This window comes from Oryctolagus cuniculus, chromosome 11, assembly GCF_051225735.1.
Source record: "Oryctolagus cuniculus isolate XC-2025 breed Fujian yellow rabbit chromosome 11, ASM5122573v1, whole genome shotgun sequence".
NCBI lineage: Eukaryota > Metazoa > Chordata > Mammalia > Lagomorpha > Leporidae > Oryctolagus > Oryctolagus cuniculus.
The window spans coordinates 22,291,679-22,306,910 of NC_142877.1; the positions used below are offsets into that span (position 1 = coordinate 22,291,679).

The window sequence follows — 15,232 nt, forward strand, 5'->3', positions numbered from 1 at the left end:
GATTTATTTATGGATTTGAAAGGCAGAGTGACAGAGAGAGACAAAAGGAGGAGGAGAAGGAGGAGGGAGGATCTTCCTCTGCTGGTTTGTTTCCCAGATGGCCTCAACACCCAGGTCTCTGCCAGACTGAAGCCAGAAGCCAGGTCTGGCCTCCCGCATGAGTGGCAGGGGAGCCATCCTGGATTCCCACATGGGTTGCAGGGTCCCAAGCACTTGGGACATCATCCACTGCTTTGCCAGGTGCATTAGTGGGAATCTGGACTGAAAGTGGAGCAGCTGGGACTTGACCCATCACTCCAATATGGGGTGCTGGAGTCACAGTGGCAGCTTAATGCACTGCACCACGACACCAGCCCCATACTGGATTCTTTCACTGATATTTATTTCATTGAAGATTATGCTATGTTTCCTCATAGCTTAATAGTTCATTTCTTTTACTGATGTATAATATTTTATTATATAAATATACCAGTCACCTTCCCATATAAACTTTACAATCAGTTTGTCAATATCCACAAAATAACTTGCTGGAATTTTGATTGTTATTGCATTGAATCCACACACCAAATAGGGGAAATTTGATGTCTTAACAATACTGAGTCTTTCAAAGCATGTATTCAAATATTTCCCCATTTATTTAGATTTTTTTAGTACTTAAATAGATTTATTTTATTTATTTGAAAGGTAGACTTACAGAAAGAGAGAGATCTTCCACCCTCGGGTTTGTTCCCCCTATGCCTGCAACAGCTGAACCAGGCTGAAGCCAGGAGCCAGGAGCCTCTTTCCAATCTCCCATGTGGGTGCAGAGACCCAAAAACTTGGGTTTTATTTTGCTGATTTCCCAGGCACATTAGCATGGATCTGGATGGGAAGTAGAGCAGCCAGGACTCAAACTGGAGCCCATATGAGATGCCAGCATCACAGGTGGCAGCTTTACCCATAACACCTGCCCCCAGTTTTTTTTTTAAGATTTATTTATTTATTTGAAAGGCAGAGTTACAGAGAGGCAGAGGCAGAGGGAGAGAGAGAGAGAGACAGAGAGACAGAGAGACAGAGAGACAGAGAGAGAGAGGTCTTGCATCTGCTGGTTCACTCTCCAGATGGCCACAATGGCTGGAGCTGCACTTATCTGAAGCCAGGAGTCAGGAGCCTCCTCCTGGTCTCCCATGCAGGTACAGGAGCCCAAGGACTTGGGCCATCTTCTATTGCTTTCCCAGGCCATAGCAGAGAGCTGGATCAGAAGTGGAGCATCTGGGACATGAACCAGCATCCATATGGGATGCCGGCACTGCAGGTGGCAGCCTTATCCACTACACTACAGTGCTGGCCCTCCCTCACCCCCCAGTTTTTTTAAAAAAACAGATTTATTTATTTGAAAGGCGGAGTGACAGACACAGAGAGGAAGAGACAGAAGGAAAGATCTGCCATACACTAGTTCACTGCCCACATGCCCACATTAACCAGGGCTAGGCCAGGCTGAAGCTAGGAACCAGGAACTCCACCCAGGTCTCTCACATGGTGACAGGAGCTCAAATATTTGGGCCATCACTGTAGCAGGAAGCTGGATCAGAAGTAGAGTATCTAGGGGGCAGGTATTGTGTCATAGCAGGTAAAGCCTCTGCCTGTGATGTCAGCATCCCATATAGGCACATGGTTTGAGACTCCCTGCTAATGCACCTAGGAAAGCAGTGGAAGACGGCCCAAGTGCTTGGGCCCCTGAACCTATGTGGGAGACCCAGAAGAGGCTCCTGGCTCTGGGCTTCAGCCTGTCCCAGCCCCAGCCATTGTGACCATTTGGGAAGTAAACAAGCAGATGGAAGATTTCTCTATTTCTCTCTCTCTCTCTCTCTCTCTCTCTGTAACTCTGCCTTTCAAATAGACAAATATTTTCTTAACAACAAAAACAACAAAAAATAAAAACCAAAACCAAAAACAAACAAACAAAAAAGAAACAGAGTATCTGGGACTCGAACCATTCACTCTAATATGGTATATGGGCATCCCAAGCAGCAGCTTCATGGCTGTGCCACAAAGCCCGCCCCCCCGGCCTCTCTTATACCTCTTTTATCAGAGTCACAGTTTTCTCTCTGTGGATCCTAAATGTATCTTGTTAGACTTACATATAAGATTTACATTTTTGGTGCTATCATAAATGATAAATATGTTTTCAGCTTCAAATTCCGATTGTCCATTGCTGTTATACAGAAGTCAATTGAGGGGCTGGTGCTGTGGCACAGTGGGTTAAGCTGCCACCTGGAATGCTGGCATCCTCTATCCAAGCACTAGTTCAAGTCCCAGCTGCTCTGCTTCTGATCCAGCTCCCTGCTAATGCACCTGGGAAAGCAACAGAGGATGGCCCAGGTTCTTGGGCCCCTGCCATCCACATGGGAGACCTAGATGGAGTTCCAGGTTCCTGACTTCAGCATGGTGCACCTCTAGCTGTTGCAGCCATTTGGGGAGTGAAGCAGCAGATGGAAGATCTCTCTGTCTCTGACCCTCCCTCCCTGTCACTCTGCTTTTAAATAGATAAATCTTAAAAAAAAAAAAAGAAGAAGAAGAAGGAGAAGAAGAAAGGAAGAAAGGAAGAAAAGAAAAGAAAAGAATAAAAGAAAAAGAAAGCTTGGCTTTTGTATACGAACTTGTATTCTGTGACCTTAGGATAATCACTTATCGGTTTCAGGGGTGTTTTTATTTTTTGGAAGTACCTTCACGGACAATTATGTCACCTGAAAACAGAGGCAGCTTTGTTTGCTCTGTCCCAGTCTGGCTCCTCTTCCCTCCCTTCCTCGTCGTCACTCACTCTGGCTAAGACTTGCGGGGCAATGTTGAATAGGAGTGGCAAGAAGGAACACCCTTGCCTTGTTCCTGTATTCTTTTAAGGCAAGTCCCAGCTGTCACATCACTTCATCTATAAATATTTTGATATGTATCTTCTAAATAGGAAGACTCTCTAAAAACATAGCCACAATATGCTTATCATATCTTTAAAAATCAACACTATTTCTTAATACCACCCGACACAGGGAGGGGAGCTTCTGAAACCACATCCTCATTACTCAGCACACCCAGCCCGCTCTATCGTCAACAAGGCTCTCTGCACACATACCACAATTTCTCCTTGCTCCACGGTGTGGATCCTCATGTAGGCACCCACGGCAGCCTCTTTCGGGAGCTCCCCATACTTGGTGTTGATCATAGGACATTTGATCAAATGAGCATCCCTGGACCTGAAATATGACAGCTCATTAAAGAGACCCGAGTATATAACACAGTGGGCGCGAAGCTCCTCACCAGATGGCAAGGGGAGAGCTCCTGTCCCTGGAGAATTCCCACCCCCAGAAGGGAGACACTGACTCCCGCTGTTAGGAATGGGTGAAAGGTACAGGGAGGGGGGTTGGAAGGGGGCGAGAGCCCACGGAGCACCTGAAGGTTACACGGAGGAAAGATGAGAAGTCTGGGCTGGTTACTTAGGCCCAATGTGAGGAAAGAATTTTTTTAAAGATTTATTTGAAAGACAGAGTTACAGAGCAAGGAGACACACACAGGGAGGGAGAGAGATCTTCCATCCACTGGTTCACTCCTCAGATGACTGCAATGGAACCAGGAGCCAGCAGCTTCTTCCAGGTCTCCCACATGGGTGCAGGGGATCAAGCACTTGGGCCATCCTCCACTGCTTTCCCAGGCACATTAGTGAGGAGCTGGATCAGAAGTGGAGCAGCCGGGACTCAAACCCATGTCCATAGGGGATGCTGGGGTCACAGGCAGAAGCTCTACCACAGCACCAATCCCAGGAAGGGATTTCTAGGCTTGAGTGTCGAAGTGGAACAGCCTGCTCTGGCAAAGAGGGAGCTCTGTACCCTGGGAACCCAGCAGAAGCTGAGGCTCTTTTTAACAGGAAGGCTTGCTTCTCTGTCCACAGACAGGTGTCCTCAGGCAACACACAGGCCCTGTGTGCTGGCCACGTGGGAGGTCCTGTGTGCTGGCTTTGATCTCTGTCTAGGCAGAGGGAAGCCATTGGATAAGATACAGGGAAAGCTCAATTAGCGGCTGAGAACATAGCAGGACCCAGCCAGCACACAGAGAAGACGGGCTTTGGTTCCCACTGCCCAGGGCATGGATGTGAAAGGTGCATGCCAGCGATTTATTTGCTTCTGGGTCCAACCTGTCCCTTCTCCCTTCCCGATTCTCAGCGGAGGAGCTGGATCTGGGTTGCGACAGTCCTTGGAAGGCACATCAAGGGAAGAAAACCTGACTCAGAAGTCAGGAGGCGCTCACCATGGAGGGGGCAGAGGGTGGGAGTGTGGAGGCCCTGGGGGCAGTGTGGGGGCTCTGCACGGCTGCTATTACTAGTATCCTTGCACTATTTCCATGTTGTGTGTAACAGAAAGGAGTTGTGTTGTGCTGGGCCCAGGCTGGGCTGGTTCTCGCCCAGGGTTCTTTTCTGCTGCTTGTCCTCCTCTCCGGGAAAGGCCAAAGTACAGACAGACATCAGTGTCCACCTGTGCCAGCTGTGACCATCACACCAGACAACACGAGTGATGATAAGACTGGGTGCAGGGCCAGCCTTAAGTTTCCCCCTGCAGTGCTGGAGTCCCAGATGAGCAACAGTGTGAGTTCCAGCTGCACCACTTCCGATCCAGCTTCCTGCTAATGCACTTGGGAAGGCAACAGATGATGGCCTGAGTGTTTGTGACCCTGCCACTCATGTGGGAGACCCTGATGGAGTTCCTGGCTCCTGGCTTCAGCCTAGCTCAGCCCCAGCTTTTGCAACCATCTGGGGAGTGAAGCAGCAGATTGAAGATTCTCTCTCTCTCTCTCTCTCTCTCTCTCTCTCTCTGTCATTCTGCCTTTCAAGTAGGTAAAATGTTTTTTAAAAATAAAAAAACACTGAGCATTAATAAGCCACTCAGGTTTGACTCCTGGCTCTGCTGCTTCCTACCTGTGGGACCTTGAGCAGGCAACCTGATGTCCCTCTGCACCTTAGTTTTCTCACCTGAACCTTGGCAGTGATAATCACGGACTTACTTCCGGAGTTATTGTCGGGTTTAAATTAGATACCGCAGCACAGGGCACAGGAGAGGATTCTGTAAGTGGTAACTCTATGTATAATTATCACTATCTCATTTAATTGCTGGCTCGCAACAACCCTGAGACTTAGGTGCTATTATTATCTACAAAGAAACAAGGCTTAGAGAGGTCAAGTCCCTTGCCCGGAGCCACTGAGCTATAATAAGTGGCCGAGCAGGACTTGAACCCTGATTACACCGAATGCAAACCCAAGATCTTCTCTACCGTCCTGTAGGTGCCTCGCATAGATGGGTGGGGTTTCCTGAAGAAGCTCTGAATCAGAAGGCCCAGCAATGCGCACACAGAACGTCACAGCCAGATCTGCCTCGCCCCTTCTTCCTTAGATAGGCTCCTGGCAGCCACCTAGAATGTTTTGTGACAGGCAGAGCGCGCCGTCCTGGACGCCAAGTCTGGCCCCTCCATAGGCTGCCGAGCGCATGTGCCGCTCCCCTCAGGGTTGCCCGGCGTCTGTGCTTCCAGCACCTTCCACTCTGCCATGTGGGCCACGCCCCCTTCCAGCCCCGGCCCAGACCCTCCTCTCCGCCAGGAGCTGAGCTTACTTGATCTTGGGGCCCATCATCTTCGGGAGGTTGCTTCCTGAGGTTTGGATCTTCCTGCCCAAGCTCGTCCTCTGCTGCTCCCCGGAATTCTGGAGATGCAGAAGTTTCAAAGAGCTGAAGTCCTGGAGAGGATAGGATTTGATCTGGAACTGCTTAAACCTCTCCTTGGGAGAGGATTCTGTTGGAAAGAGCACAGGAAAGCACGTTACTAGGTCTCTGGACAGCTGAAGATGGCAGTGGCGGCACCAGAAGTTCTGCAGAGCCTTTGCCTTAATAGTGCGGTGCATGGAGAAAGTAAGAAGCAATTAAGAGCAGGACGTGCCGGCCTTGATGTGACGTCCCTGCTGTACAGGGACAAGTGCGATTCGCCTGATTGAGAAGGGAAGAGGAACGGCAGAATTCAGGTCACCCGGAACTCAGGGGCTATTAGATCCAAAGTTCACATCTTCCTTTAATAGGGAATGTCCACCACAGCTTTCAACCTGGGGCGGGGCGGCACTCAAAGATGACCTGGAGACAGGCCAGAGCCCAGGACAGCCCGGTGTGCCCAGGAGTTGTGGTCAGATCACAGGCAGACTTACAGATAGGGTTGTGCTGCGTCTAGCTCAGTGCCGCAGGGGTTAGGCCCTCCGTGAGAGCGATTGCTCCGAGGCAACACTCCTCAGACGTCAAAAGGAGCAAACCGACTGCTCAGCACCACTATGCTTGGTGACAGAAGTCAGACACCCGAGTGTCACTGAGGTTGTGTCCACTGAAGGGACAAATCATGCTACAGAGGTGGGAAGTACATCAGCGGCTGCCTAGGGCCAGGGATGCGGGCTGGAGATCGACTGGGAAGAGGCATGAGGAAACTTCCTGGGCGCTGGAAATGTTATACAGCTTGAGTGTGGCAGTCACACAAAGGCACACACTTGACAAAATGCAGTGAACTTTACGTTTGAAATGTGTGTGTCTTATTGTATAAAAATCACACCTCAATCACGTTGATTAAACAAGGAGATGTTGGAGTGGGAGTCTGGCAGAGTGGTGGATGCCTCCGTACCATATCAGAGGGCCTGGGCTCGAGTCCTGGCTCCACTCCCAGTTCCAGCTTCCTGCTGATGCACACCCTGGGGGCAGCAGGGGATGACTCAAGTAGTTGAGCCCATGCCATCCATGGAGGAGAGTCAGATTAAGGTCCTGGCTCTTGGCATCAGCCTGGCCCAGCCCCAGCTGTTGAAGGCATTTGGGGAGGGAACCAGCAGATGGAAGAATGATGTGTGTCTCTCTGTCCCCTTCAAGCAAATATTTTAAAGAGGTCTCTGGCCGGCGTTGCAGCTCAATAGGCTAATCCTCCACCTGCGGTGCCAGCACGCCAGGTTCTAGTCCCAGTCGGGGCGCCAGATTCTGTCCCAGTTGCCCCTCTTCCAGTCCAGCTCTCTGCTGTGACCTGGGAAGGCAGTGGAGGATGGCCCAAGTGCTTGGGCCCTGCACCCACATGGGAGACCAGGATAAGTACCTGGCTCCTGCCTTCGGATCAGCGCAGTGCACCAGCCACGGCAGCCATTGGAGGGTGAACCAACAACAAAGGAAGACCTTTCTCTCTGTCTGTCTCTCTCACTGTCCACTCTGCCTGTCAAAAAAAAAAAAAAAAAAAAAAAAAAAAGAGGTCTCTTAGGATGGCATTTGGCCTAGTGGCTAAGACACTGCATCCCATGTCAGAGCACCTGGGTTCAATACTCAGCTCTGACTCCTGACTCCAGCTTCCTGCTAATGCAGACCCTGGGGCATTCGTGATAGCCCAGGAGCTGGGTCCCTGCTGCTCACACACAGACCTGGGCTGAGCTCATATTTCCTGGCCCAGCCCTGGCCACTGGGGGGATTTACAGAGTGAATCAAGTCTCACTCTATCTCTTCTCCCTTTGTCCCTGTGCCTTTCAAGTAAACAAATAAATAATTTTTAAGAGAAAGCACTAAATGTTATAATCAGCTATCAAAATTAATGTTGACAGAACTAAATCCACAGTTATGAGGAGTGGGCATGGCCTAACACAGAGTAGGCGTGGCCTAACACTGCACAAATCAGACACTGAGCATGACCTTTTGGAAAGGCATTTTGGCAACAACGATCAATATTTTAAATGTATATTGGCAATATATATTGGGTCAATTAATTGATTTGGTAATTCTGATAATTTTTTCAATATGTTTCCTTGCACAGGATACAAGATAAACACACCAAGAAATTTGTCCCAGTAGGGTAAAAAATTAGACTATGAACAATCAGAAATAACTCAAAATGTATAAAAGATAATTAAAGGAATTATGATACATCCACATAAGAGAATAAAACTCCACTGCTTCTAGCCAGAATGGGATAACCGGAACTCGATTTTTCTTCCTGTTTGAAACTACTAAAATACTGGGCAAACTTATGGAAAAAAAGGTTTTTTTAAATCATTGAACACCAGGAAATAAAGGATAATCAACCTTCTAAGATACAAAATGAATGAGGTGAGCTCCTCTCTTTTTTAAAGATTTTTATTTTTTATTTATTTGAAAGAAAGAGTTATGGAGAGAGACAGAGAGAGACGTACACACACACATCCTCCACCCACTGCTTCACTCCCCAAATGGTTGCAACAGCTGGGGCTGAAGCCAGGAACCCAGAGTTTCTTCCAGGTCTCTCGTGAGGATGCAAGGATCCAAGCACTTGGGCCATCTTCCGCTGCCTTCCCATTGGCAGGAAGCTGGATTAGGAATGGAACAGCAGGGTCTCGAACTGACAACCACACAGGACGCCAGCGTCACAGGTGGAGGCTCAACCCACTGTACCACAGCACCGGCCCCAAGCTCTGTTCTTGCCCTGAGCTCACTGCTTGGAGACTTCCTGGACTGTAGTGCAGAGAGAGGGCACTCAGGCAGAGCCCAGAGATCTCCCTGTATTGGTGAGACAGAAGAGAGGGGAGGGCAAGGCAGCCGGACTCTGCAGAGCAGGACACAGAGCTGTACACAGACAGACCTGCAGAGGGACCCCTGGAGGCTCAGCACACGGGTCTAGGAGGATGGCCCCGGCCCCCACCTCCTGGTATCCGCACACTTATGTAATGCCCTCCCAGTAGCAGGATGCAGCACAAGTTACAGGATGGGGCACCTGAGACCAGGTTCCTAAATGCCCATAGCTTCCACCTAGGACACGCTCTCCGCCACGCTCTCTCGGTCAAGCTACCACGTCATCCAACAGCCCTGTGGAGATACGCAGGAGACTAGGGCCACAAGCTCACGGAACCCAGGGCCTCCTGAGTGAGCTTGAAGTGGATTCCCCCAGCCAAGCCTTCAAGTGAGACCTCAGCAATCATGAGATATCTTGAGCCAGAGGCACTGAAAGCCATACCCCAATTTTTGGCCCACAGAAATTGGGAGATAACAAATATTTGCTGTTTTACATTGCTAAGTTTTTGGGTAATTTGTTACACAAGGACAGATACTAAAAAGCAGCAGCGCTCACATGGGATCAGGACCAGTCCCTGCCTGCAACTATTATAGAAAGCCTTCTGGGCCAGCGCTGCGGCTCAATAGGCTAATCCTCCGCCTTGCGGCACCGGCACACTGGGTTCTAGTCCCGGTCGGGGCGCCGGATTCTGTCCCGGTTGCCCCTCTTCCAGGTCAGCTCTCTGCTGTGGCCCAGGAGTGCAGTGGAGGATGGCCCAAGTCCTTGGGCGCTGTACCCCATGGGAGACCAGGAGAAGCACCTGGCTCCTGCGTTTGGATCAGCACGATGTGCCGGCCACAGTGCGCCAGCCGCGGCAGCCATTGGAGGGTGAACCAACGGCAAAGGAAGACCTTTCTCTCTGTCTCTCTCTCTCTCTCACTGTCCACTCTGCCTGTCAAAGAAAAAAAAAGAAAGCCTTCTGTGGGGCGTCGTGGGATACTCAGAATGGCTTGCTCGCCTCGGGAGTAGGGAGGAATGAGCTCTAGATTAAACACTGCTGTGAGTTCATCCAAAAAAGCTCAATGCTGGCCTTGAAGGTATCAAAATAGGGGCCAGCACAGTAGGTTAATCCTCTGCCTGCCGTGCCAGCACTCCATATGGACACCGTTTCAAGTCCTGGCTGCTTTTCTTCTCTCTGCAATGGCCTGGGAAAGCAGTGGAAGATGGCCCAAAGGCTTGGGCCCCTGCACCTGTGTGGAAGACCTGGAGGAGGCTCCTGGTTCCTGGCTCCTGGCTTTGGATCAGTGCAGCTCCGGCCATTGTGGCCATTTGGGGAGTGAACCAGTGGATGGAAGACCTTTCTCTCTCTCTCCCTCTCACTGTCTGTAACTCTATCTCGCAAATAAATAAATAAAAATCTTTAAAAAAGAAAATATTAAAATATTTCCATGTAACTTAACTGCATCCTAGAACACAATTCAGGAATTGGGAAAAAAAAAAGTAACCCTCAAAATTTTCATTTTCAGCATCCTATTAAAAACTACCAAGAATGCGAAGAAGTAGGAAGTTATGAACCACACAAAGACAAAAAAATAGTGTATTGAAACTGACACAGAAATGGCATAGATGACAGAGTAAATACATAAAGACATTGAAACAGCTATTATAAATGTATTCCTAAAAGGAAATATTTTATATATATATTAAGTAAAGACACAGAATTTTTAAAGATTCGTTTATTTATTTAAAAGGCAGAGTTATGGAGAGAGAGGAAGAGATGGAGTAAGAAACAGAGATTTTCCATCTACTGGTTCAGTCCCCAAATGGCCTCAATGGCCAGAGGTGGGCCAGGCCAAAGCCAGGAGCCTAGAATACCACCTGGGTCTCCTATGTGGGTGGCAGGAGCCCAGGGACTTGGGCTGTCTTCTGCTGCTTTCCCAGGCACATTAGCAGGGAGCTGGATCAGAGTAGAGCTGCTGGGACTCGAACCAAAGCCCCATGGGATGCCTTATGGGCGCAAGTTCGAGTGCTGGCTGCTCCACTTCTGATCCAGCTCTCTACTATGGCCTGGGAAAGCAGTAGATGGCGGCACAGGTCCTTGGGCCCCTGCACCTGTGTGGGAGACATAGAAGAAGCTCCTGGCTCCTGGCTCCTGGCTCCTGGCTTCGGATTGACACAGCTCCGGCCATTGCGGACAACTAGGAGTGAGCCAGCGGATGGAAGACCTCTCTCTCTCTCTCTCTGTCTCTCTCTCTCTCTCTGCCTCTCCTTCTCTCTCTCTGGAAATCCTAATTTCACATAAAATAAATAAATATTCAAAAAATTACACTTCAAGGTATGAAAACCACAATGTCTGAAATGAAAAATACGCTAGACGAGATTAATAGAAGAATAGACCATGCAGGAGAAAGATTGGCAAGCTTGAAGACAAAGCAATAGAGGCTTTCCTAGGCAACCCTTGGGGCGAAGGGCTCAGATGAACGTGAGGATAACCGTCTGAGGGTTCGGGGGAAGTATGTTGGCGGTACTCAGTACCCGACACAGCATACGACCCCTGTGCTGCTGCAAACACTTGCTGGCGCTGGGGTTCCCGGAGCAAGTGGCTGAGCCGAGGACGGAAAGGCAACTGCAAGGAAAATGGCATTAACTGAGCCGTGGGCAGAAACAGCCCAGCCCCGGATCAGGAAGCCTGGTTATTACTTTGGCTGGTTCTAGAAGCTGTTCTCAGACAACGTCTATTCCCAACAACAGGAAAGAGAAAGTGAAGAAGGCTGGAGGAGGCTATGAAGAGAATCCTGGGCTTCGCAACAGCAGAAGCTGGTCGGCGAGTCCCGGTTCTGAAATCCTCCATTGCCGTCATTCTCCCTGTGCCCCTTAGACAAGAGACTCGCCTCCCTGAGCCTCAACTCCCTCATCTGTACAGTGAAGACCCAACCATACCTTGCTGGAAAGCTGTCATGGGGATTGTTTATATGAACAAGCAGTCACATAACAGATATGTTTAAAACAAGCAGGTGTTGTGACACAGCAGGTTAAGCTGCTGCCTGCATCTCATATAGGCACCAGGTTTGAGTCCTGGCTGCTCCACTTCTGATCCACCTTCCTGCTAATGTACCTGGGAAAGCAGCTTCAGATGGCCCAAGTGCTTGGACCCCTGCCACTCACATAGGAGACTCACATGAGGCTCCAGGCTTCAGCCTGGCCCAGTTCCAGCCATGGTGGCCATTTGGGGAGTAAACCAGTGGATGGAAGACCTTTCTCTCTCTGTCTCTCCCTCGCCCACCCCATCTCTCTCTCTCCCTCTAACTCTTTCAAATAAATAAAATAAATCTTTTTTAAAAATTGGCATATGATCAGAATTCATTCACACTTATTTCCAAATATATAGGATTTAGGCATGGCTCTGGAGAGGGTGCACACACATTCACAGTCTGGGATGTGTCCATGACCATACACAGTAGCCAAGACGTGTAGGAAGCATTCTGTGATTAGCTTAGCCTTAAATTGCAACGTTCTGGGGCCGTGTGTCCTTACGGGGTACAGTGTGATGCCTTGGTACATTTTTACGCTGCTCATGCATCAGTGGGGCGCACTTGCTACCCAGCATCCCACTCTCACTCCTTTGTGATGCTGGCTCAGGGCCATGGCGTGGCTGTGACTTGGCTCCCAAACTCATACAAAGTCAGAAGCTAATGGCAGTAAGGCGGGGGCAACAGGAGGTGCCTGGTGAAAGGGCCTTGGGTCACTGGGACAGTCCTCAGAAGGCCTCTCTCTGGCTTGCCTCATCGCCTCCCTCTGCATACGCTCTGCACTGCCAGCCGCCACCCTCACCAGCTGCCAAACCAACAGGGCTGCCCGATCTTGGTCTTGAATCTCAAAACTGTGAGCTAAAGCAAGGAAGCTCTTATCAAGTCGGTTGCCTCAGTTGACTAACAGGGTAAGCTGCCACTGAGACACCCCCATCCCGTTTCAGAGTGCTGGGCCCAGTCCCCTCCTGACCCGGCTTCCCGGAGCGCAGCAGCGATGGCTGCCACCTATGTAGGAGAGCTGGATGGATTCAGGGCCCCTCCCTGGCTTTGGCCTGGCCCACTTCCCGCTGCTGTGGACATTCAGGGAGTGAACCAGTAGATGAAGATCTCTATCATCATTCTCTCTTTCCCCGCCTCTTCCAAATAAATAAAACAAGTACATTCTTATAAAAACTGATACATAAAAAGGCTAGCTTGAAAGTCATTAGACGGCGGGTGTGGCACTCGGCCCTAGGACTGCGAAGCCCTGCAGAGCTCACAGTTTGCCAGGGACACACTTACTTATTAACCACTCCAGATTCAATTCTGTTTCACCGGGGCTGGCCATCTCAGGAGAGGAATGCAGGATATATGGATGGGACACCTGGGAGGCGGGAGATACCGACCAGTGCAGGAAACCAGGAAGACTTCTCTGAGAAGTGGTGTTTGGTCTCAGATCTCAAAAGCAGAAGAGAACTGGGCAAAACGGGAGCGGAGGAGGGATGTGGGTGACTACACGAGAAAAGCCGAAAAACGAGAGGGAAAGGCTCAAGAGGAGGAGTGGAAGGGGGGGCTGGGCTCTGCGGACCAGGCGTCCAGGGCTGTGGAAGAAGGGCTCAAATCAGACACCCAGGAATTGCTTCCAGCTCTGACACCCAGCAGGCCACAGCCGAGGGCAGAAACAGGAAGGGCGCAGGCGCCCCCTGCTGTGTGCTCCCTGCAGGACCGCGCCCGCCTACCTGCCAGGTGGGTCTCCAGAGGCCTGTCCTCTATCAGCTCCAGGTGCTGCCAGATCCACCTGCAGTAGGACGGCGAGTTGGTGAGGTCTATCAGCTGCAGGACTTCACAGCTGCCCTGCACACGACAAGGGACACGGACTGGAGCTAAGCCCGCGGCCTCTGCTACTGCCTCTCAGCTGCTTAGCTTGCTTCCCGCACAATCCTAACAGCTTAAGAGGCATGCGACCCCAGCACAGGAAAAATTACCGCAGGACACTGGGAAGCACTGCTAAGTGATTACGAACTACCGATTACATATTATGGCAACGCTAAAATCCCCTGATTGTATATAAAAAGGTAAACATACATAAAAAAAAAGAAAAAATCCTCTGATTTTGCTAACTACTCATCTTAGAAATAACAATTTAAGTATAAAGCTGCAAATAAGTACGATGAATGCTACTTAGCTCTCAAATCACTCAGGCAGGGAAATACACAGATATTAAAGCAAATGTAGCGAATGTTAACAACTGGTGAATCTGGGTTGTACAGGAGTTCTTGTACTATTCGTGTAAATTTTCTATAACTTTTAAATTATTCCAAAATTGAAACTTTAAATCAAGCCAAACAGAGAAGCACAGAAAACATTAAAACCAATTACTCCTAACACCCAGAAATAACAACACACTGGTGAACATTTCACACTTTTCTTTTTTTTTTAATTTTTTTTATTTATTTTTTTGACAGGCAGAGTGGACAGTGAGAGAGAGAGAGAGAGAGAAAGGTCTTCCTTTGCCGTTGGTTCACCCTCCAATGGCCGCCGCGGCCAGCGCGCTGCGGCCGGCGCACCGCACCAATCCGATGGCAGGAGCCAGGTACTTCTCCTGGTCTCCCATGGGGTGCAGGGCCCAAGCACTTGGGCCATCCTCCACTACACTCCCTGGCCACAGCAGAGAGCTGGCCTGGAAGAGAGGCAACCGGGACAGAATCCGGCACCCTGACCGGGACTAGAACCCGGTGTGCCGGTGCCACAAGGCGGAGAATTAGCCTAGTGAGCCGCGGCGCCAGCCAACACTTTTCTTCATGAACATGTGAGATACACATCTACAATGTTTTGTGAATGAGTTCATTTATATAAAACACGCTTGAAACCTTTTAAGAAACTTAATAATCTATCAAGGGTATTTCTCATGTCTAACAATTTTGTTCTGTATTATCATTTTTAGTGACTGTATTATTTTGTGTAAACTTTGATTATAAAATTAAAAATCACAAATATTCAGTTGAGCAAAAGCGGTTGGACACAGAGTCCCCACTGTATGATCCGTTTATAGACAGTGGAACACAGGCCAAGGCAGGGCGGGCGTTGGGTGTGCCAGTGAGAACGCTCCCTCCTGCATCTGCTGCCTGAGTCGGGGCCCCAGCTCTGCTCCTGGCCCCTGCTTCCTGCGAGGCAGCAGTGATGGCCCAAGGACTGGGGTTCTGCCACCGCTTCGGAGCCCTAAAGGGCGTTCCTGGCTCCCGGCTTCAGGTCGGCCCAGCTCCGCCTCTCGCGGGTGTTTGGGGAGCAAACCAGGGTACGGCAGTTGTTGCTCCCTGCCTGCCTCTAAAACAAAAATTCTTTGGAAAGGTAAACGCTGTCCGTGGTGGTCTGAAGCCATGGGTGGTGACTACGGGGCCGTCTGGGGAGGGGCACGGGAGGCTGCGGCTTGCTGTGGGTGAGACGTGCTGGCTGCACCCATCACGCTGTAAAGCTGGGCTTTGAAATCCTCACTGCATACATGTTAAGGTCTCAGGAGCACAGCTTTTCTTCGAGATTCCCATTTGGTTGTGCTTGATTTGTCAGTGTTATATTTAACTCTGATTTTGTTCAGGGTAGCAAAGTCCCCAGTTAAAAAAAAAAAATGAAAGAAATTCACTACCTTCCCAAACTCTTACAGTGGGGGTAGCAGTGACTCAGCTCTGGCT

The 15,232-nt window shown here is 49.8% G+C and overlaps 1 protein-coding gene across 9 annotated transcripts in view; it reads right to left on the minus strand.

Moving 5' to 3' along the window:
* CNBD2 (cyclic nucleotide binding domain containing 2) overlaps positions 1-15,232 on the minus strand; it is a 59,903-nt gene that overhangs the window by 18,237 nt on the left and 26,434 nt on the right. For all 9 annotated transcript variants that reach the window (XM_089307136.1, XM_089307141.1, XM_089307134.1 and 6 more), the window contains 3 exons: positions 13,286-13,400; positions 5,628-5,805; positions 3,107-3,227 (listed from right to left, as the gene is read on the minus strand). In XM_089307136.1, coding sequence (XP_089163262.1) covers positions 3,107-3,227; positions 5,628-5,805; positions 13,286-13,400 — 414 coding nt within the window. The remainder of the gene's footprint in view (positions 1-3,106; positions 3,228-5,627; positions 5,806-13,285; positions 13,401-15,232) is intronic.